The sequence below is a fragment of the Bison bison genome, unplaced genomic scaffold (genome assembly GCF_000754665.1).
Source record: "Bison bison bison isolate TAMUID 2011002044 unplaced genomic scaffold, Bison_UMD1.0 scf7180017864382, whole genome shotgun sequence".
NCBI lineage: Eukaryota > Metazoa > Chordata > Mammalia > Artiodactyla > Bovidae > Bison > Bison bison.
In genome coordinates, this window is record NW_011494954.1 from 4,381,517 (window position 1) to 4,404,602 (window position 23,086).

The 23,086-nt window shown below is 35.2% G+C and overlaps 1 protein-coding gene across 10 annotated transcripts in view; it reads left to right on the forward strand.

Moving 5' to 3' along the window:
- Positions 1–238: 238 nt before the first annotated feature.
- The window catches only part of FUBP1 (far upstream element (FUSE) binding protein 1), a 33,863-nt gene continuing 11,015 nt past the window's right edge, over positions 239–23,086 (forward strand). For 4 of the 10 annotated variants that reach the window (XR_826853.1, XR_826852.1, XR_826854.1 and 1 more), the window contains exons 1-19: positions 239–490; positions 6,395–6,485; positions 7,318–7,380; positions 8,190–8,228; positions 9,198–9,237; positions 9,687–9,739; positions 9,832–9,903; positions 10,028–10,085; positions 11,742–11,904; positions 11,998–12,096; positions 12,222–12,323; positions 12,575–12,677; positions 12,779–12,879; positions 13,260–13,401; positions 14,052–14,212; positions 16,996–17,147; positions 17,235–17,314; positions 20,871–21,008; positions 22,915–22,989. Coding sequence is in view for 7 of the 10 variants with exons in the window: in XM_010857581.1 (XP_010855883.1) it covers positions 371–490; positions 6,395–6,485; positions 7,318–7,380; positions 8,190–8,228; positions 9,198–9,237; positions 9,687–9,739; positions 9,832–9,903; positions 10,028–10,085; positions 11,742–11,904; positions 11,998–12,096; positions 12,222–12,323; positions 12,575–12,677; positions 12,779–12,879; positions 13,260–13,401; positions 14,052–14,212; positions 16,996–17,147; positions 17,235–17,314; positions 20,871–21,008; positions 22,915–22,989 (1,852 nt within the window). In the remaining 3 variants the exon portion in view is untranslated. The remainder of the gene's footprint in view (positions 491–6,394; positions 6,486–7,317; positions 7,381–8,189; positions 8,229–9,197; positions 9,238–9,686; positions 9,740–9,831; positions 9,904–10,027; positions 10,086–11,741; positions 11,905–11,997; positions 12,097–12,221; positions 12,324–12,574; positions 12,678–12,778; positions 12,880–13,259; positions 13,402–14,051; positions 14,213–16,995; positions 17,148–17,234; positions 17,315–20,870; positions 21,009–22,914; positions 22,990–23,086) is intronic. The other 6 variants (XM_010857580.1, XM_010857579.1, XM_010857583.1 and 3 more) reach the window with 6 other exon arrangements.

Sequence of the window (23,086 nt, forward strand, 5' to 3'; positions counted from 1 at the left end):
TCCTCCGGGCTTTCAAAAATTAAAGCGAACCGCAGTCGCCCCTCGAGTCTTTACCCACCACCAAAGTGGAAAAATCGTACCACCTTAGCCCAAGGATGCACAAAGAGGCGGTGCCAAAGTAAACCCCATTCTCGCGAAATATAAAGACAATTCTCGCGATGTCTCCTCGCCTTTTTCTAGCCTCGCCCCCTCAAGCCAGCGCGTTGCCTCAAAACGTCGCGAGGTTTTCTTCTCTTAGTCTCCGCCCCTTTACGGCACGATGGTAGCACAAGAATGCGATACAGGCTTGACGGCCGCCATTTTCTTTCTTTCTTAGCAGTTGGCTGAGAGGTCACTGGGAGGAATCGGTAGCGGCCACTGTAGTGTAGGCATGGCAGACTATTCAACAGTGCCTCCACCCTCCTCTGGCTCAGCCGGTGGCGGAGGCGGCGGTGGTGGTGGTGGAGGAGTTAACGATGCTTTCAAAGATGCACTGCAGAGAGCCCGGCAGGTAAGTCTGGACCGCGCGGCGGGATCCCGACAGCTCACGGTAATTGGCCGCTGGCGGAGTAGGCCGCTACTTCTTCGCGCGTTAGGAAGAGGAAAGAAGTGCCCTTCCGGCCTCTGAAATGTGAGAAGACTCACGTTTCTCCACGTTGGTAATAAGCTGGAATTCGGGTTTTGTATTCTTAGTGTATGAGCCACTTTGAACCCCAACGCATGCTCTGCGAAGATGGGTTTAGGTTATTCTCCCGCTTCTGCGGTACTCGCGCTTTTTTCTCCAAGGAGTTAGCATTTCCTTTTCTTCTGAGTGAACATCCACTTACATGGGATAAAGCGCGCGTAGTTTTACACAATAGTATGGAAGCTTCTAGTAATGAGTTTGGGAAAGGACTAGGACTGTAGGAGCCATAGTAAGGGAAGGGACCTGTCATTAAAGCAGTCTTTAGAGCTTCCAGCCCATTCGAACTCTCCCGCAGTTAATCTTTCGGTATCATTCACTTTCACACATTCAAGGAAGAGAATTAAGGGAGCACTAGTATCCCGGGCTGGAATCCTTCCTCAGGGCGGGATTTACGCGTGTTCTATGGCTCCTTCCCTCTTCTCAAAATGGCTTCAGGTCGTTCATACCCGAAGTTTCAGTTTGAATCTGCCTCTCAGTTCGGAGTCGTAAACTGACCAGGACTCTTTGTATTACGTAGGTGCGTACATTTGCCTTGAAGGCACTTCTTTCCCAAACGGGAGCTGTTGAAAAGAGGTAGTAACGTGCTCTAGGATTTAATTTGAACTTTACCTTCATGTAATTTTCAAATGTATTTAGTCGGTATGAATTTGTGTCTAAAGCAAAAGTAAGAATCTTTGTGATTCGATGCTTATTAGATGCTAGACATTTTTGGAATACAGTGTTAAGCTAATGGTAATCAGAAATCAATTTTGTGGTATGTTTTGATAACATTAGGAGTTCACTTCATTAACTTACTTTTTAACTAGTTGGATTAAAGGATCATTTGACTCAAAATCCTTAAATCTGTAGTGATGTAGCATACGGCTCATATTTTTATAATGTGAACACATTATAAATAAAAATGTACCTGTACTTGTTTATAATCAGAAATTTTCCAGGTAGTCAACAGGGGGATACCATTAACACCAATTATTCGATTTGTTTACCTAATTTTTATTTACTGTTTTTGAACTTGTTTAAAATCGTGACTGAAACGTTAATATAATGACAGCAACACTGTTAGAGGGGTTTTTAGAGAAGACTCAACCGAAATTAATTTATTCAAGCAGCATATTGAATCAGTTTGTTCCATACACTGTACTTCGATACTGGAGACTTTTTAAAATGTGTTAATTGGATTTTTTGCTTTCTAGGAAGCCATGATATAGTCAAAGAACCAAATGCAAAAGAGTAGTAGTATCTGATAAATGCTTTCAAAGCGTAGACAAGATTTAGGCACTGTTAATTCGTCCATTTGTTCTGTAAACATTTATAGAGTTCTGCTGTGAATCAGGTACTGTACACATCACAAGGGAGTGGGGTACCCTACTGCCAAAGGACTGATATTTTAAGCAAGGCATTAAAGAATGAGAGTTTGACCAGTGGATAAAGAAGCAGCATGCACTAAGGTATGGGGGTTTGGGGGAAGATGAGAACGCGAGTGAAGTCATTGGAGATAGGGTTGGGTGGGGAAGGAGGGTGGAAAATGAGGTGAGAAAAAGTGAAGGTGGATACCAAGTTAGAATGCTTTTTTAATATAGAAATTGTCCTCAAACTATGAATTTCTTGTCCTTCAATAGAGTTTACAAGTGTCTTTGATTATTTCTACAGAATTGATCTTAAATCTTATATTCTCAAGTTTAGCATTCTAGTTGAATTGCCCCTTCTCATGGTATTTGAGAATGCTTCCATATATATTGGTTGTAGCTGTTTGTCTGATTATTCAGGTGTGGAGTATAGGGAAAGGTGTTTGGGTTTACGGAACAAGTTAGGTTAATATTTGAACTACTTTTTTCCTTATTTATATTAAATGGATTCTGAATTGTATTTCCAAAATCTCCATCTAACCTTAAGTTTCTTTTCTTTGTCCAGAGTATTATGCTATGTTCTTTGGAAGGAAGAGGTATAAGAACAGCTTATTGCCTTCAAAGAGCTACATACTGGTGGGAAATCTATTGGCATTTCAGCTGAACAGTTCTTTGTTATGCGGGAAAGCAGAACAAATGATTAGGGTCCCTGGACCCTATCTAGTTAAAGCTAGTAGCATTTACTCCAGCTGATTGTTGCCATCTGGCAGTGGAGCTCGGTCTTTTTTCCAGAGAATTCTAATAGTTTTTTTTTTTTTTTTTAATGTGAAGTTTTCAGATTTTATAATACTCTGTGAGCTAAATCTAACACAGGGGCACCAAATTTCTTCTCTAGGGTTTCCAATGGTATAGTTTAGAAATTATATTTGGGTATTTCAAGCTTTATCTATAGAGGGTGATATTGAAATTATTTGACTAGATACTTAGTGATCACACTGGTAACAAGTTCTGTCCCTGAAACATTGGAAAATTAATGCATATCTACTTTTTTCCCCTTAAAGTTACATGAAGATAGAAGTAAATCTGAGACTGAGTAGTAGATCGCAGGTTAAGCAAGATTATCAACCCTCATCACTTCCCCTCTAAACTATTAAATTAGTCATTAGGTACTCAATTCTTTAAGTCTCTTCCTTGATAATTATGAAAGTAATTCAGACTATTATGTTTGAATAAAAAGAAAAATTTATAAAATAGAACTCTTGACTTTTTACTTACCATTATTCTCTTTCAGTGAAAACTAGCATTTGAGAGTTTTGTTTTGGGGGCTTTTTTTAGTAACATATTTTGAGATAGGATAGCAAAGCTTGATTATGATAATAAAGACTTAAGGACTGTAGAGAGGGGACAATATTAATGAAGTGGTAGCCTAGTAATATTTCTAGCCTCTTCACATTTCTGGTACATGGAAACAATCCATTAGGACCTTTCCTATAGTAGGTACTCAGTATTTATTAAATTGAATGAATATATCTAATGAATTAGTGATGAAATTTTGTTTTGAAAATAATTGCATTCTTCAAAATGTATGTCTTTGGCCAGTATAAATAAAAGGCTGTTAAAATTTTTGAACCAAACATTTGAAGTCTTGTGAACTCTGCATTATTGTTGAATTCTAGTGTGCTGAGTTGTTCATAGTAACTGGCAATTTATGTGGTACATACTAGGTCTCTGTGCTAAGCGTATGTGTATTAATTCATTTAATTCCCACAATTATCCTACAAGGTAAGTGGAGAAACTATTTATCTCTTTTGTACACAGAAGATGAATGAGGCACAAAATGCTTAAGGAAATTTGGCAAGGACACAAAGCAGTAAAACCAGAATTACCACTGACCCCAAATCACGGTTGGACCCCAAAGCCTAAGGAAGCATGTAGACTGAAACTTAGGAGATAGTCATTTGGGGCATTTAGGTAATTACTTCTGAAAGTCAATCTTTTGTGTGCTATTGTTTGTGGTTTTATTGTTCTTGAAAATGAGGTGGTATGGCTGAATCTGTTAAATTTTCTTTCAACTCCAAAATTCTTAGATTCTAGGAATAATCAATGAAGAAAGGTGGACAATGCTAAAACAGTGAAAATACAAAAAATACTTACCCTTTTGAGAAGCAAGGAGAGTCCAAATAGAACACTCGTATTTTTATTGTAAATTAAAATCAAAGAAGTTGCCTACACTTAGTTCTACTGGTCTCATAAGAATTTTATATAGCTAGAGGTTGAATTTTAAGGATTACTATTTCTCTTAAAGTAATCCTGTGAAGTAACCTAGCAAATATATATTTAACTGATCAAATAGTAGTATTTTTACTAGAAGATTTTTACTGACATTTTTAGTGACGGGGGCTTCCCAGGTGGCACTAGTGGTAAAGAACCTGCCTGCCAGTGCAGGCGATGTGGGTTTGATCCCTGGGTCAGGAAGATCCCCTGGAGAAGGAAATGGCATCCCACTTCAGTATTCTTGCCTGGGAAATCCCATGGACAGAGGAGCCTGGTGGGCTGTAGTTCACGGGGTTGCAAAGAGTTGAACAGCACCAAAGCATCTAAACACAAACAATGTTTTTGTATTGGTTTGGAATTTTTGAGATATGTTAACTGGTTCTTCTGAGTGTACTTAATGATCAGTTTTCATTTGGATATTTTTAGAACTATTCAATAAATAGGAAGATATCCAATTAAGTATCCTTTTTCTATGCAGAAGTTCCTTGGAGTTCAAGGAGTGCTGCTTTGCAAACTCAGAGTTTGCAAAAAGCTAATTGCAGAAGGTATTGCCAGCCTAAACTATTTCCTTCATGTGTATTGTTGTTTCTCAGACCTGAAATACTTATAAATCAGTGCCCAGCAGCTAAGTTCCTTTGCAATAGTTTAGATGCTCATTGCTTTAAACTGAAGTGGAAAAACAACTTTCAGGTGTGATGAGGAAAATTTTCAGAAAAGAAATAATATTAATCATATCAAATATACAAATAAGCTTTTGAGAAAGTGAAAGATGATTAAGATAGCATCAAGAAATACATACTTCTTTTATCAAGCATTTTTATATTTAATCCTAATATGCTTTGTAGTGGGTGTTTACATTTACAGATGAGAAAAAGGGAAATCTGGGAACCCTAGGAAATATATTTGGTATATGGGAACAGATAATGTAAGTATCAGGACTTATGTGATACATTTTGAATTCAGGTTGTTATATACACTTATCCTTCACAGTTTTCTAGTTACAATGAAGCCTGAGGCACTTGGTTTAGTTCCACATCAAGATCTCTCTTTGGAAGAATTCCAGTCATCAAAAGTTTCATTTTCTCTTTAACTTTTATCATGGAAAATTTCAAACATACTCAAGATTCAAAGAATAACATCAGTACATCACCCATCTTTGGTGACTACCCCTTTAGTAATTTCCGTGGAGCTCTGTAGAAATTGGAACTTCACCATTGACTTGCTATACCTCTTGAGATGTTTTTCAGTTGTAAAATGATTATCTCATAAGCACTCTATCTCAGAATTGTTGTGGTGATTCAGTGACAAAATGAGTATAAAACATTTATTACAGATAGTCAGTTTGGTCTGTTGGCACTCAGTAATTTTAGTTCCATTTCCTTTTTCATAGAAAAATGCCATAAATATCCCCTGGTTTTGCCTCACTTGTGAGGCTGGTATTTCTTATACAATGTTTGCCCCAGAACATGGTTCTATAATAGACTTAGATGTACAACTTCCCAGGTTTCCCCCACACCTCCACATTTCCTTAGAAAAAGATTGTCCGGAAGAAGTATTATGCAAGTTACATATTTTAACTCAACGTATGTAAAATATTGCCATTTTATTGTATTCAGTGTAAGAATTTGGGGGATGCTTTGTATTTGTTCCACAGTTTCACTACTTAGTGTGTCTTTTACACTTGAAGTACATCTCAGTTTGGACTAGACATATCAAGTACTCACTGACCAGATGTGAGTGGCATTTTACATCTTGTTAGACAGCATAGCCTTAGCATTTCATAAGCTGTTCACAGCTGTTCTCTCTGAGCCAGCCAACACATGGTCATGGAGAAGACAGAATTAGGAGTCAGACTTTCCTCAAAGTTCTTCAGTCAGTCTTCTAAAGATTCCTGATTGATTAGTTCTTTGTTTTTATAGAGATATATCAGAAAGTTTCAGATGATAATGATTTAACTGTCTGAAGTTGTTAATGATATAAATCGAATTATTTTAATTTGTCTATCAAGTTAATTTTCTTACGTGATAGATATTTAGCATATGTGAGGAAATTTAGTACTGAATAGTTAAAGCTATGATGCTGTCCTTGATGATGTGTTTTGTTTTTTAAGATTGCAGCAAAAATTGGAGGTGATGCTGGTACGTCACTGAATTCAAATGACTATGGTTATGGGGGACAAAAAAGACCTTTGGAAGATGGAGGTAAGTTATAGCCATAAATATTTTAAATTGTTTTACACAGAGTTTAGTTGAAGTGATTTTCATTGCTTTTCAAGTGTTCTTTTTTTGAAACATTGCTTTGATCATAAGGTTCCTAAAATTGTAAGGGTTATATTGGCCTCAGAAGGAGAGGGGGTAAAAAGAGACCTAAACAAGGTAGGTAAAATTTGAGTTAACCAGCCAGTTTTGTCTTAGTAGAAAACACTATGTTCCCTCTTTTAGGATTGTGCCAGATTGATAGTTTGCACAGACAACTTGTTAATATACTGAAGTAAAAGTCTAGGAAACATCTCACTGGTTTTTCTCATCATACATGAATTAATCTGAGATGCTATATTCTCATTACTTTGTTATTTGAGATTTCACTTTAAAGGTTGAAGTTGCTATATAGTTTGCTACTTTTGTGTGTTGCAGGTTATACCATTGTTACCTTTTTGTTTGCTTTAGTACCTTGTTTTGTGTTTCAGGTTTAACTCAAAATGTGGCTTAAAACAGTAGATATACAGTGCTTTGTATTTTTTTAAAAAACATAATTGTTGAAGCTTCTGAATTTAGAAGTCTGCACGTATTTTTTATTTTAGATTTGATGTATGAATTTTGATACATTTTCTTTTTGCCCTTTTATTCTTTTTTAAAGGAGGATTCTGAATGAGCTTATAGAATGTATTTGTAGCTTTTGATCAGGAGTACTTGGTTTCCTTTTATTTAAGTGTCTTTCACATTTATAGTGAGGTTTTAATATACAAAAAAAAAAAAATGAGCTAATGATGCTTCAGATGTTGTATGTAATGTATTCTTTTTATTTTATGTGTAGATGGCTCTTGGACAAGTCCGAGCAGTACAACACACTGGGAGGGAATGCCCTCTCCTTTTAAAGGCAGGAATTTTTATTTATTACCTGTGTTCAGTATGTAAACGTGAAATAAACCAGTGGATTCTTAAATGGACACAAATATTTCTTGGATTATGTGTCTGAATTTTTGCTGCACAACATTCTGATGTTTAATCATTTAAGTTTGAAGGGGGGAGGAGAATGTAGTACTTTGAGCTGTAGGTTGCCTATTCTAAGGTATGCATTGTATTCATGTGTGTAAAGGATGTAGATAAAGATGAAGTCATGTAGTTGTTGAGTTTCTGCTGAAGTTTATGCTGTGAAATGTTTGGTTAGGAACAGTAGAACAGTTTAGCTTGAGATTGCCTTGTAATGTGATTTTTTTTTTTTTTTTACTTATTTTGCTTAGCTTTGTGTTCATTGTCAGGTACACTCAGCTTTTGATATGTCAAAATTTCACATTTTGATAGGTTCTTTTCCTTCCAATCTTCAGTTCCTACAGTGGGAAGCATCATTAGACTTTAGCATGTGATGTTTTGCTAACTAATGGACTAAATACTTTCTTGTATCATTCTAAAGTGATTGACATACATTAAGGTCAGTGATTTGATTCAGTAAAAAAGAATTTTCTTTTTATGTCTGTGCATCTTTTAAACATGAAGAGCATGAAAGAAGTGCAGTTTTCTTTATTTCGATTCCTAAGTGTTTGGGCTGAGTTTGGTGGTTTTGGTTCAAATGATAAACCATACCCTCAGCTACTTCCATAAATGTTTATATTGGTGTTCTTGATTGGGTATGGGGGATCTGAGTCTTATATTATTGGCAAAAAATTAAAAGACTCTTTAATTTTGCAGATCAGCCAGATGCTAAGAAAGTTGCTCCTCAAAATGACTGTAAGTATTTATTTTAAATTTGGTTAAAAACTAAATTTTAATAACAGGATTTTGTTCCTATGTTCTGTGGTATCTTTGAAGTTATTTGAAGATCATAAATTTTCTTTTTGAGTGAATTTATTTGTAAAGATATACCTTCTATCTTTATAATCTTCCATTTCTGTTATGGCAGTGTATATATTATAAGATTTGGTTGCTAAATCATTTTATGTATTCAATTTGTTTTATGATTCCCAGTTTTTAATTGATAGATGTTATATTTTCCATTATGGTCTATCATTGGATATTGAATATAGTTCCCTGTACTGTACAGTAAGAACATGTTGCTTATCCATATATATGTATAGTCTGTATCTGCTAACGCCAACCTCTCACTCCATCCCTCCAACACCCCCCATCCACCAGTCACAAGTCTGTTCTCTGCCTACGAGTCTATTTCTATTTCTTGGATAGATTCATTTGTGTCATGTTTTAGATTCCACATATAAGTGATATCACATGGTATTTGTCTTTCTCTTTCTGACTTCACTTAGTACGATAATATCTAGTTGCATCCATGTTCCTGTGAATGCCAATATTTCATTCTTTTTTATGGCTAATAGTATTTCACTCTGTATATATACCATATATTCCTTTATCCATTCTTCTGTCAACAGACGTTTAAATTGTTTCCATGTCTTGGCTACTGTGAGTTGTGCTGCTCTGAACATTAGTGTTACAGTTCCATTTCTTAATCTTTGCTTAACAACACTTGAAAAAGGACATTTTTTAATGCTATTGCTAATAATGTCTGCCCTTTCGCTGAGTTTCTTGCTGACTGTTGATTTAAGTATTCTGCGTAAAATTTTATTCTTTTCAAGATGTTGTCTTATGTCAGGGGAAAATTGTAGAATTGCTTTAAATGATGATATTGTTAAACATCTGTCAATTTAAATAAAATAATTTTTATTTCATTTAATTTTTTGGTAGCTTTTGGAACACAGTTACCACCAATGCATCAGCAGCAAAGGTATAGTAAAATAAAAGCTTTTCTAAGAGTATTTTGCAAGTTTTAGTTGAATTCAATGTGAAATATAACCAAGTTAGTATATAGTGAATATACATGTCTTTGTGTGTGTGTGTGTGTGAATCCTTTAAAGCCCTTGACTCAAATAGATAATAGTGAATGATCAGTTTTCTTTTTGAGTGAGATACATTTATACTTTGGAAGGATGGGTGGAATTAGCCACCCTTTGGAAAAACTAAAGTGATTAAAATAACTTAAAATGATACTTCTGAACTGTACCCCAAGTGCTTTTTTAGCTACATAGGCCTCATATTTTGACTTTTGAGTATTTTAAGTGTGTGCCTACAAACTTAGTTTAAGCTCTTAGAAGCTGTTAGATTTCTATGTTTATTTTTATTTGTAAACAAATTATGTTTCTTCGAAGAAAAATGTTAGTTTCTGTCATTTCTTAGCAGGTCTGTAATGACAGAAGAATACAAAGTTCCAGATGGAATGGTTGGATTTAGTAAGTAATCTAATTTTTTTGACGCTTTGAAAAGACGTAGTCAAAATACACTTTAAAACCTTTCAGCAAATAATTTTCTTTTTTCTTACTAGTAATTGGCAGAGGAGGTGAACAGATCTCACGCATACAACAGGAATCTGGATGTAAAATACAGATAGCTCCTGGTAATGTTATTCTCTTGCTGTAATTTTCAAAGTCACAAGAAAACTAGCATATTTAAAGTTGTTAGTGAAAATGATGCTGTTACTCTTTTCTTGGCCTAAGATTTTTGTTTGTTTTTAATTGTAGATAGTGGTGGCCTTCCAGAAAGGTCTTGTATGTTAACTGGAACACCCGAGTCTGTCCAGTAAGTATGAAAATCATGTTCCAGTCCCTCCTTCCTGAAGCATGTTATCCCTGCAATTGAACCAACTTTTCTTGTGCACTATTACTTTTCCCCTTTTCTAGAAAATTTCTAATAGCACATAAACATGCTTAAAAAAATCCGTTTATCTGAACATAAAACCATCTTTGAACCCCACATTTCTATTTTTCAGGTCTCTTTTACCAAAAAATTTGAAAGGTGGTCACTGCTTGAATCTTCAGCCTTGATTTCTTTCCCTAATTTCCAGATGTATATATCCTGTTGCTTCCTCAGTATATTCTACACTTGGATGTCTTTTAAACATATCAAAGTTTAGCTTGTTAAAAACAGAATCATTGTTTTTCCAGTCCATACTTTGACTTGTCTAATTCATTTCATTTCATTGTATGACAACTGTTCTAATACTTTATCTTTCTTTAATGACCTATTTATCCATAAGCAACTCTTGGTCATTTTATCTTTCATAATTTATTTAGAATTCAGCCTCTTCTTGTCACCTTCCATGTCACCTTAATTCTGGTACCATTTGCCTGTATTACTGCAAGGTGTTTCTGGTTTTTGTTGTTGTTGTGTTTTTTTGTTTTTTTTTTTTAGCTTTGTCCAATTATAGTACAGCCATACTGATCCTTTTAAAATGTGAGTCAATTCATATAGTACTTTGTTCAAAACCCTTTAATACTTTCCCATTTACAGTAGAAGTCAGTGTCTTTATCATGGCTCAGGTTCCCTGCCACCTTTCTTACTGCATATTTTGCTATTCTCCCAGCTCTGTTCTAGTAGCCTCTTTTCTGTTTAGCCTCTTCTCTATTTTTTCAGGACACTAAGAATACTTCTCATTTGAATCCTTTGTATTTCCTAGTTCTTCTCCCTGGGATGTTTTTCCCCCAGATGTTTTCATAGTCACTCCTGTACTTAATTCAGGTCTTGGCTTAAATGTCTCCTTATCAGTAAAGTTTTTGTTTATTTTCATTTATTTACTTTTTGATCACTACTATGCAGCTGCCCGGATCTTAGTTGCTTGACCAGAGATTGGACTCATGCCCCACTGCAGTGGAAGTGCAGAGTCCTAACTACTGGACTGCCAAGGAATTCCTCATTCATCTATTTTACATAAAATAGCATCCCTTCACACACACATACAATCTGTCCTTCTTATCTTGCTTTAATATTCTTTATAGCACTTAACAAATGAGTTATTTATTTAACCTTCTGTGTTTACTTATTTAATAAAGTTAAGCCACATCAACACATACCTTAACTGTTATTTCAGTGCTGTAACTCCAACCTAGAATAGTACCTTGCATATATAGTTGACATATTTAAATTATTTGTTGAATGAATAAATAAATTTTAACATGAGTAACCAAAGTTTTAAAAATAAATGCATCATTTAATTTTTGGATGAATGAGCTTTATTCTGAGATAACTTTAGAAGTAGGGTATGTCTTCTTGGAAGTTTCATACTGTTCTCAAAAATATTGAAGATTATATACCTGGAAAATGTATTGCATGGTTTCAGTTTTTTATATTGATGATATTTTCTTTGAATTTTTAAAATTTACTTTTAGGCCACCTAAATCTGAATTGGGATGGACGAAATACCTGATTATTTTGTATTGACTGTTAATTTGTTAACAGATCAGCAAAACGGTTACTGGACCAGATTGTTGAAAAAGGAAGACCAGCCCCTGGCTTCCATCATGGTGATGGACCAGGAAATGCAGTTCAAGAAATCATGATTCCAGCTAGCAAAGCAGGATTAGTAATTGGAAAAGGGGGAGAGACTATTAAACAACTTCAGGTATTACTATTTAAAATGATTACTTTGTCTATTTTGAAGCCTGTTTCCTCCTTCTCCCCTTTTGTTAATACGTCTGATTTCTGTGATTAACAGGAACGGGCTGGAGTTAAAATGGTTATGATCCAAGATGGACCTCAGAATACTGGTGCTGACAAACCTCTTAGGATTACAGGAGACCCATACAAAGTTCAAGTAAACTTAAGTTTATATTTTACAGTAGGGGATTTGGGGTGGATAGCAGTGGGTAAAACATGCATGACTAATTACAATGTTTTGAGACACGCTTCCTAAATTGGGTAATTTTTTTTGTACTTCAGCAAGCCAAGGAGATGGTGTTAGAGTTAATTCGTGATCAAGGTGGTTTCAGAGAAGTTCGAAATGAGTATGGGTCAAGAATAGGAGGAAATGAAGGAATAGATGTAAGTAAAAATACCAATTCAGAAATGATTGAATGCTAGTCCATAAATAAACTAGGATTTTCCCTGTTTTGTGTTACATAGCCTTCTCTAACATTGTATTGTCCTCCCCACCCCTGCAACTTTTCAACTTAGAATACAGTGTATTTTGGATCTTTTTAACCTCTTCTATATAAATATAGTGCTTCTGTGGTTTGAGGCAGATACATTTTTCAGGAAATGGCTTTCCTGATACTTAGTTTTCTTTGCATAAGGTCCCCATTCCAAGATTTGCTGTTGGCATTGTAATAGGAAGAAATGGAGAGATGATTAAAAAAATACAAAATGATGCTGGTGTTCGAATTCAGTTTAAGCCAGGTGAGTACTTACGTTTAATTTTCTAAGCTTTGCTGGCAATTTCTTTTAACACTCATTAATTTAATGTTAAATTAATCCAATTTTGTTTCATTGTTTTGAAGATGATGGAACAACACCTGATAGAATAGCACAAATAACAGGACCTCCAGACAGATGTCAGCATGCTGCAGAGATTATTACAGACCTCCTTCGAAGTGTTCAGGTTTGATAGAATGTTAATATTTTCATTGCTTTGTTTTCATTAAAGAAGATTTTCCTTCATTAAATGTGGAAGTTCCCCTCCATAGTTTTTAAATCAAAATCTGTTTGATGAAACTTTATTAATTGCTAGGAAGTTTAAATTGCTTTAAGGTACACATCTTGGAGCAGGAGGGCAGCTACATAAGTGCACTAGTTTATTCACCACAGTAAAAAAGAATAAAAGGTGGTGGTGGTTTGTTGATTTGGGGGTGGATGGCATCTCCTAGCTTCTCTAAATTTAAGATTTAGAAAAAATGAAAGTTGAGGGAAATAGACATGCAATAATTTTATTGTGGAAAGAAGAGTTTCTGACTCTTCTGACTTTGTCTTTGCCCTCTTTAGGCTGGTAATCCTGGTGGACCTGGACCTGGTGGTCGAGGAAGAGGTAGAGGTCAAGGCAACTGGAACATGGGACCACCTGGTGGACTACAGGAATTTAATTTCATTGTCCCAACTGGGAAAACTGGATTAATAATAGGAAAAGGCAATGTATTTAAAACTATTAATGTGTGGTTAATAATTTAATGCTTTATCTGATTTTCTGGATGCTATTTCTGTTGTTGTTGTAGATGAATAGCAGTGATTTTTCTTTGGCTGTATTTTAGTAGGAAAGTGTTCTTATGCTGATATGTAACAGCTAAAGCCTAAATGAAGGGCCTTATATGTACTTAAATCTAGAGTGGGATTTGAATCACATTGGTTTCTAGAGAAGAGGATCAGCAGTTTAATTATTAGTGTAAAAAACTTTTCTTCTCACCTGGAAAATGGTTTGAGTGTTTTTGTTTATTTTGCTGTTTCCTGACACATGTTTTTAAGTTTTTGAATTCTTAAGTCATTGTGTTAGCTTCTCATTGCTTATAAAAGCAATTTCTTTGAACCAAGTGTTGATACGATAATTCATTTTAAGGTTGGGTACAGACATATTAAACTATGTCTTAAAACTTTAAAGTGTATGATTATGATTGATTGTATATTATATAAATTGATTTAAAATGTAGAATAAATGGAAACTCCTAATAGCATATTGGCAGATGGGATACTATTCAAAACTTCCTTAATTATAATCAGTTCCTTTTGAATAGCTCCACTTGTATCCTATGAATCTTTAAAGAAATTACTGTGTTTTGATTTTAGGGGGTGAAACCATAAAAAGCATAAGCCAACAGTCTGGTGCAAGAATAGAACTTCAGAGAAATCCTCCACCTAATGCAGATCCTAATATGAAGTTATTTACAATTCGTGGCACTCCACAGCAAATAGACTATGCTCGGCAACTCATAGAAGAAAAGATTGGTGTGAGTATGCTTTAAACGTCCTGTTGTTAGCACAGGTTCTGTTAGTTACATAAGACATTAATTGATACGTTCCTATAAGAAAAGTGTTAATTTCTACTCTAAAATTATAGATCTGATCACAACAGATACCTAATAATATAGAAAAGATTGTCCAGCAGTAAAAAAAAAAAAAAAAAAAGTTATATAGTTACAGGTATTCCAAATCTTGTACTGGAGTGTGGGTAAATAAGACAAGATGACATTACTTGAGTTACAACATTAGGGTTAGTAGAGGGTTGTGAAAAATACTAAAAGATACAGATAGTTAACCAGAAGTCACTATTTATTAAGGACTTACTTGGTGACTGTTACTGCTTGCTTACTGTTTATTAAGGGCAACCTTGGTGAGGCAAAGAAGAATCAGATGCCTCCCCCCTCATTAAAGTAGAACTCTACATTATCCTATTATCCTATTTCTTAGACTGGCTCCAGACAGTCATCTAGGGGAATTTGGAATGTAGACAGCTTGTGTGCTTTACATTTCAGCATGTAACATATAATTGTAATTCAGAATGTCTGCAGTAGGGCCCAGTGTCTAATTTTAAGAATGTTCCAGGTGATCCTGATACCTAACCAAGTTTGAAAATAATGAGGAAATACTGCTTTCAGTTCATTCGCTCAGTCGTGTCCAACTTGTTGCAGCCCAATGGACTGCAGCACTCCAGGCCTCCCTGTCCATCACCAACTCCTAGAGTTTACTCAAACTCACTTCCATTGAATCAGTGATGCCATCTAACCATCTTATCTTCTGTTGTCCCCTTCTCCCACTTTTAATCTTTACCAGCATCAGGGTCTTTACCAGTGAGTCAGTTCTTCCCATCAGGTGGCAAAATTCCATCAAAGTATTGGAGTTTCACCTTCAGCATCAGTCCTTCCAATGAATATTCAGGACTGATTTCCTTTAGGATGGACTGGTTGGATCTCCTTGTAGTCCATGGGACTCTCAAAAGTCTTCTCCAACACCAGAGTTCAAAAGCATCAATTCTTCGGTGCTCAGCTTTCTTCATAGTCCAACTCTCACATCCGTACATGACTATTGGAAAAGCCATAGTCTTGACTAGACAGACCTTTGTTGGCAAAGTAATGTCTTTGCTTTTTAATATGCTATCTATGTTGGTCATAACTTTTCTTCCAAGGAGCAAGTGTCTTTTAATTTCATGGCTGCAGTCACCATCTGCAGTGGTTTTGGAGCCCCCAAAATACTGCTTTACTATGTTTATTTTACTGTGAAGAATTAACATATTGTGAGGGAGCTTCTTAGTTTATTATTAATAATTAGAATATCTTAGGAAAATTCTCCTTGATGTTTGCCATGCTCTGAATGAGGTGTTTCTCCATGCTTGGGAAAACAAAAATAGATGTAGAAAAGACACTTAAGAATACCTTAAAAATACACACAAATATTCTAAGTTCTCTGATAAGGAGAATAAATGTAATTGTTCAAAAACATGAGGAAAATAATTGTTGGACTCAGTAATGGCAAGAATTGATGCCAGAAGAATGATTAGTGCTCCTTGGTTTTGGATTTTGCTATCATTAGCAAAATTAGGATTGCATTTGGATTGATGAACATACAAGACAGGTTGTTCTGGAAAAGCAATTAAGAACATGGACTCCTGAGTCAGGTGTCCAGGTTCAAAATACTCTCAATTATTTACTGACTGCATGATCTTAGAGGAAGATATTTACACTTTTTTTTGCCTCTCATTCTTCTGAAAGTAGGGATAATTATACCTACCTTATAGGGTTATAGGGATGAAATGTTTGAAGTATGTGTGTCTATCACTTAAAAGCATGCCTGCCCTATAAAATGTTGCTACTTTTTTTTTCCAGTAATTTTTTTTTTTTTTTTTACTCTTTAGAAAGGATAGGTTATGGCTAATAGAAGTGAGGGATAATGTTAATAAAGGGATTTTAAAAGTCATGAAGTATTTAGCTTTATTGTGAGAAAATTGACAACCAAATATAGATTAAGCATTTTTGTCCAAATTGTCACATGGTGAGTACTAACAGTATTTTATTTTAGAGCAGGTGAATCTAGTTGTCCTTACAAGTTGGGATTATCAAAAAGGAATCAACTAAGCATTATTAATTATACTATAACATGAAATGGATATGAAGTAGTCTGTGACTTACTAAATCAATTAAAAGGAAATCTTTGTTGTATTTAGAAAATTATGATAAAGGGTAAGGGAGAAAATGAACTTAAATTATTGATTGAAAAGTGGTTCAGTGACAGAAGGGCTAGGAGGAAGGCTACTTTGTTGAAGAAGAACTTGCTAAATATTATTGGTTTAGTATTCATTATTGGTAAAGTATTCATCAGCCATTTCACTATGTTGTTAAGATATTTCTCTGATTAATGTTAGGAGAGTAGATGTAGAGTTGATGCAGAGAGAGAAGAGGTAAAGGAAAGAACTTGATGTTTGGTAAGCTTCCGTGATTAAGATGATGAAGGAATAGTAAAAGTAAGAATTGTACAAGGAAAGGGAAATAATGGAAAAGGGAGTAGTCTGAAAAGAGTAGAAGATAAAGGAAATGTATCAGGTCTTTGCTAATACTGTTAATTTGAATTAATTTTACATGTCTCAATGTGGTAGAGTTAGATTTTTGCAGCATGGGTAAGGAATGAAGGAAAAACATAAATTTTAGATTACAGGTAGGTAAAGGTGTAGAAATGAAAGGTTATTTGACTTTTGAAATGTTTAACCTTTATTGTCTTTGTGATTTTTGTCTTTTTGCAGGGCCCAGTAAATCCTTTAGGGCCACCTGTACCCCATGGGCCCCATGGTGTCCCTGGCCCCCATGGGCCTCCTGGGCCTCCTGGACCAGGAACTCCAATGGGACCATATAACCCTGCACCTTATAATCCAGGACCGCCTGGCCCTGCTCCTCAGTAAGTTTTGAGTTTTGCTCTTGGCTTTTCTTCAAAGATTACAGATTTTGGTAAGTTGTATTTTTAAATTGATTTCTGTCTTTTCAGTGGCCCTCCAGCCCCTTATGCTCCCCAAGGGTGGGGAAATGCATACCCACATTGGCAGCAACAAGCCCCTCCAGATCCAGGTAAAAGATGATTATCATTTGGTATAATCTGTGTTTTTGCTTGCCACTCCTGTTACATTCATTAGGTATTCCTAGTGTTGAATCTATATTGTGTGCATTGTCTGCACTTGTTCACTCCTTTAGCAGGAGTGTTAGCTTCTGGTTCTGCTATAGCAAATAAGACTGTTGGGAATATGGTCTGTTTTCATGAGTGTTTTTCTTCCTGCATTTGGCTTTCTCTGTTTCTAAAATGATACAGCTGAATGCTAAAAGCCAAAGCTATAGGAAGAAGTACAGTGTGTTAGGTTTTAGATGCTAGTGCCATCAAATATATTGTCTGTTAATTGTGACATTTTCCTTGAAAGAATAATGTACATTTGTTTACAAAATTATGTGGGTCAATTGAAGTGTTTTAATACTTTGGCATTAAACTTATAGATTCTCAAATAAGATATGCAAGTATATTGTCTATTTTAGTATTCCTGATATGATAACTTCACATATTAGTAAAAGTCAGGCCTATATTAAATATCTGCATGTTGGAACTCTTAAAATTCATTTAGATAAAGATTTTTTCTGTTCAGATCTGGATTTATATGTTTGTTATGTTTTATCCTATTCTTGAATCTTTTCCTACCCTGTAGTTTACTTTCCATTACGGTCAAAGAGGGAATTCATTGAAACCAGTAATTTTTATGGTCCTTTTTTCTCACCTACTGTGTACCTTTTCACTGGAGTAGTTTCAAGGAAGGTACTGAATTAAGGATTCCTTTTCATACTATTGCGCATATATATATATATATATATATATATATATATATATATTTTAAAAAACAGCTAAAATGATTTGATTGCAATTATTTTAGTGAACTTTATTAAACATTTCTAGTATTTGAGAGTGGTCCTATATTTTAACATACCTTAATTTCATAGGAGGTATGCCTTTGGTAACTCGGTAAAGAATCTACCTGCAATGCAGGAGACCTGGGTTCAATCCCTGGGTCAGTAACATCCCCTGGAGAAGGGAGTGGCAGCTCAGTCCACTATTCTTGCCTGGAGAATTCCATGGACAAAGGAGCCTGGTGGACTACAGTCCATGGGGTCACATAGAGTCAGGCACTACTGAGTGACACACGCTTTCATTTTTCATGCTCTTTGGAATAACAAGAGGTATGCTTTTTGGAATATGATGATACAACATGACAGCAAATAACCTCAACTCACACATTCAAGAAGTGTGCTGACGTCTGAGTATGAGTAATGAATTTACATTCTGTAGCAGAAGAGGGTACTCAAAGTGTTAGCAATACTGTGCTGTTAATAGAAGGACTTATCAGAAGAAAGGTCAAATATGATTTATTGTATAATAGTCTAAAAGTTAGTCTTTAAAGAGTGGAAAAACTTTTCTTTCCCTCTTGTAAGCTAAGGCATGGTGTTACTAAGCTGAGGAATCACACCACTGAAGACACTGAGAAAATTAAGGGGCAGATTTATATTGGTTAACTTGAATCTGTAGGATTGCACCTATTTGGGTGCTCTGTTCAGGTAAGTAGTAAGATTGAAAAAAATGATGGAAATAAGAAGTGGCCCCAACCAACACAACATCATAAAGCACTTGTTCTCAAAAAAAAAAAAAATGTAGCTCCTCATATACTCTTTATGCCTAGAAAGGTTGATGTCCTTGTATGAGGCCATGCCATTGAAGTGAGAGTTGCTGATGAAGACCAAATATCAAAAATTATATATAACTTTATTTTCTGTTCATTCAAGCTACTGAAAAAAAAATGGTTTATATGTTTGAATAGCTCTGTATATGGCACCCCACTCCAGTACTTTTGCCTAGAAAATCCCATGGACAGAGAAGCCTGGTGGGCTGCAGTCCATGGGGTCACTAGAGTTGGACACGACTAAGCAACTTCACTTTCACTTTTCACTTTCATGCATTGGAGAAGGAAATGGCAACCCACTCAGTGTTCTTGCCTGGAGAATCCCAGGGACGGGGAAACCTTGTGGGCTGCCGTCTATGGGGTCGCACAGAGTCAGACACGACTGAAGTGACTTAGCAGTAGCAGCTCTGTATAGAAAGAAAAAGCGGATCTTCCTTTGCTCTTTTTAAAAAATAAGTGGTCTCTGTGTTACAATCTCATTTTCCCACTTGGAGTAGTGGTGAAGTCACCACTCTTAAGAATTGGTATAACTAAATGTGGGTTTCAGCAGTGCCTTTGGGAAAGAAGTTACTTAACCATTTAGCTAAAAGATAGCATCTAGGGTTAGATACTGCTTGTGAAACCAAAATATTTTTAAATAAAATTGAAATGAAAATTTAAAAAAATGAAATTGTGATTTTGTGTTAAATACCCTGGAATTTTAATGTGGCCCTGTATTCACAATAAAGTCAGTATTCTCTGAATTAAGTCTTCCTGTAAAAAATCAATGGATTATGAAAGATTTGTGCAGTAAGTCCCATAACTTTGACTTCAGAAGGTAAGAGACTTGAATAAGTCCTACTCTTACAACTTACTAATTATGGGATAGCAAGCAAGTTTTGAACTTAAAGTCTGTTTTATCTATAAAATGATGAATGAATATTATATTGAATGAATTTAGTAAGTTCTCAATATGTATTAGTCATATGTGTAGACTGGTTTTCATATAGATTTAGACTGATTAAGGAAATTACCAGGATTTTTCTTGAGGATATAAACTAATAAAGATATAGCATCCTATGATGCTCCCAAGTATAAAAGAATCAGTAAGAAGATTTCTTTTTCTGACTGGAAAGTCCCATACTGTTAATGCATCAGTTTTTTATGAAAAATTGAATGAGGGTCAGTCAAGTGCAGAGGAAGTGTAACGTGCTGAAAGGCCCAGATGTGAGCGTGATGACTTGAAAAATACAGCCAGTTTACTGTGTTCCGACCTGGAGTGTTGGAAAGATACCGACAGCAGAGAGAGGCTGGAAAGGAAAGTATAAGCCAGGGTGTCCAAATATCTTGGTAAAAGCGTTGAATGATATGCTGTCCTTAAAAGTTTTATTAGTCCTAAAGACACCAGGAAATAATTTCAAATAGGACAGTGACATCAAATTTATCTTTTAGGATAATCACTGGAATATGATGAGATGAAATACGGCTAATCTCAATTTCTTTTTCCAAGATTTTTTAATTGGCTCTTCATTGAAAGAAGATAGGACAGTTCATAGTTATAAAATAATTGTTTCTTGTATGGGCTAGTTCCTGAAAATTCTTCATAAGGACTGTTGTACTTGAGGCAAACTTGATTTAGGAAAACCACACAGGATGACAAAGCATTTAGGAGACAAAGCATTGGATTTGAAACCAAAAGATCTTCATTCCTATCCCAGCTTTGCCACAAGCTAGTTTTCTAGGAACTTAATCTGAGCCTCAGTTTTCTAAAATAATATGGCGGTAAAAATAATAGAAGAATTTGTAAGTTTCCACCTACTATTTTTTAATGTCCAGTTAACTTGGAGTTCTGTTTATTTGCTAGAGAGGGGGGGTGTGTGATTAATTGATTATGGATTTTAGATGCAAATGTATAACTTTGTTTATTCTAGCTAAAACAGGAACAGATCCAAATTCAGCAGCTTGGGCTGCTTATTATGCTCACTATTACCAGCAACAAGCACAGCCACCACCTGCAGCTCCTGCTGGTGCACCAACTACAACCCAAACCAATGGACAAGGTAACTATGGTAACTAAAGAATTTATTTTTTATATAGAAGTGAAAACTTGTGTTTGGAAATATATATGAAGTACATCAGTGTATAATACCCCCATATTTATAATACTTAGTTAATAATAGCTTAAGTAAGCAGCCTTCAGTTTTTAAAAACAAGTTACTTTGAGTTAACTGTTAAACCAATAAAAGTTGTAAGATACATTACCAAGAATACCCAGATAATCTAGCTGTTAAATGTGTATCTCCCCCATCTGTTCCATTACCCTATCTTATGTGTTCATATCTATTGTCATTAGTCTTTTTCAGAATCATTAAGACCAAAGTGTAGACTTAATGGCCCATTACTCTTAAGTACTCCTTTCTGTGTTTCTCAAAAAATATATATAACCATCACACAGCATTCAAAATCAGTTAATCAACACTGATTGTTTTTACTATCCCAAGGCATAGCCCTTACCCCATTTTACCAGTTGTTCCAACAATTTCTCACCAGTCAAAAATAATTCCTATCTTTTTCTTTCAAAAGAGTACAGACCTTTTGTGAGATGCTTATGGGTCAACCATAGGTCCCTTCAACCTTTTCTCATGAAGATGAGGTCATGATCAAGGTTCCTGCTTACATACAATATGGCAAGAATACTGCAAAAAAATGAATGAGGTCTGCCAAGGTTCTATAAAAACACCATTTTTCTCTTTGAAATTAATACTGTCTGGAGAGTTACAGCAGCAGCAGGAAAGTTATACAGTGATTATACCACTGTTCTATTCTCTTTTTGGCAGGACAAGTGGGATAATTTTATTGTTTCCTTAAAGACACAGTAGAAGTTTTACAGTTCAGTTTGATTAGACGTGATTTATAATTTTAACTTTTTTTAAAAAAATGAGAATAAAAATAAAGAACTAGTACAAATTATAAAACTGCTAGAGCAAAGAGAAATTACCTTTCTGATCAAAACATAACACTACAGCTAAACTTCCTTAGAAAAAAGATTTCTCAGCTGAACTTAGGATTCTGTTCCTCATTGAAGGCCTTAGCCTTCATTGATAGTACCTACCTAATTCAATTACAAATATGATAATTTCTGCTTCCATCATTTTTCTACATTTATTAGGTGGTATTTTACTATAAGAAAGAGGTTTCCTTTTCTTTCTATTTATTTATGTCAGTATGGATTTAATAGGTTTTATTTTAAACTTAGCCAGATTGGCCAGTCAGGAGCACCTTCACGATGGCTCCTGTATTCTTTTGACATGCCTGTCAGTTCTTTCAGCACTTTCCTGCTTTCTTGGACAATAAGATGCTTACTTTGTGTTTTTGGAGCTTCAGCCCTTGAATTAACCGTTTTTCCAAGGAGCCCTAATTTTTTTTAGTAGATAATGATATTTAGAAGCTAAATAGTTGTGTTTGTTGCCACTGAGGTGTTATTGCTACTAGCTCCATTCAGTGTGCAGAGCTAGGAAATGAATTTACATGCATGCATACCTACATATGTATAAAAATACATAAATATCCATATGTGTGTATAATTTTTAAACTGTATGTTCATATAACCTGCAATTCTTATTCTAAGACTTGAAAGTTTTTTCCTAGCTTTTCTGTTTTCCATGCTTATACATGGTGAAAGACCTGGTATCTTCAGTGTGTTTTCTTATTTGACCAATGAATTTACTTATGCTCACTGTAACTACTATTCTAAATAGATGGAGCATCTTTCTGCCCACTCTGTCTCTTCCCCCAGAATCCTGGGTGGGTCTTTGGTACCAGCAAGGATGCCACTACCACACAGCATTTCCCTCCCCTCATTCCCCATGACAGACTACTCCCAACTCCTCTCACACGTACACAAAAACACCCCAGCGGCCAAAATTGCTTTCTAAAAACCTTAATCATAATTTTTTTATGTTTTTCTTGAATAAGGAGATCAGCAGAATCCAGCTCCAGCTGGACAGGTTGATTATACCAAGGCTTGGGAAGAGTACTACAAGAAAATGGGTATGTTCTACATTTCATTTTTATGCATTTTATTAAAATATTCAGTAAATACCACACTAAAAGGTTAAAGGTTTTGATAAAAAGCATGTTTTTTCCA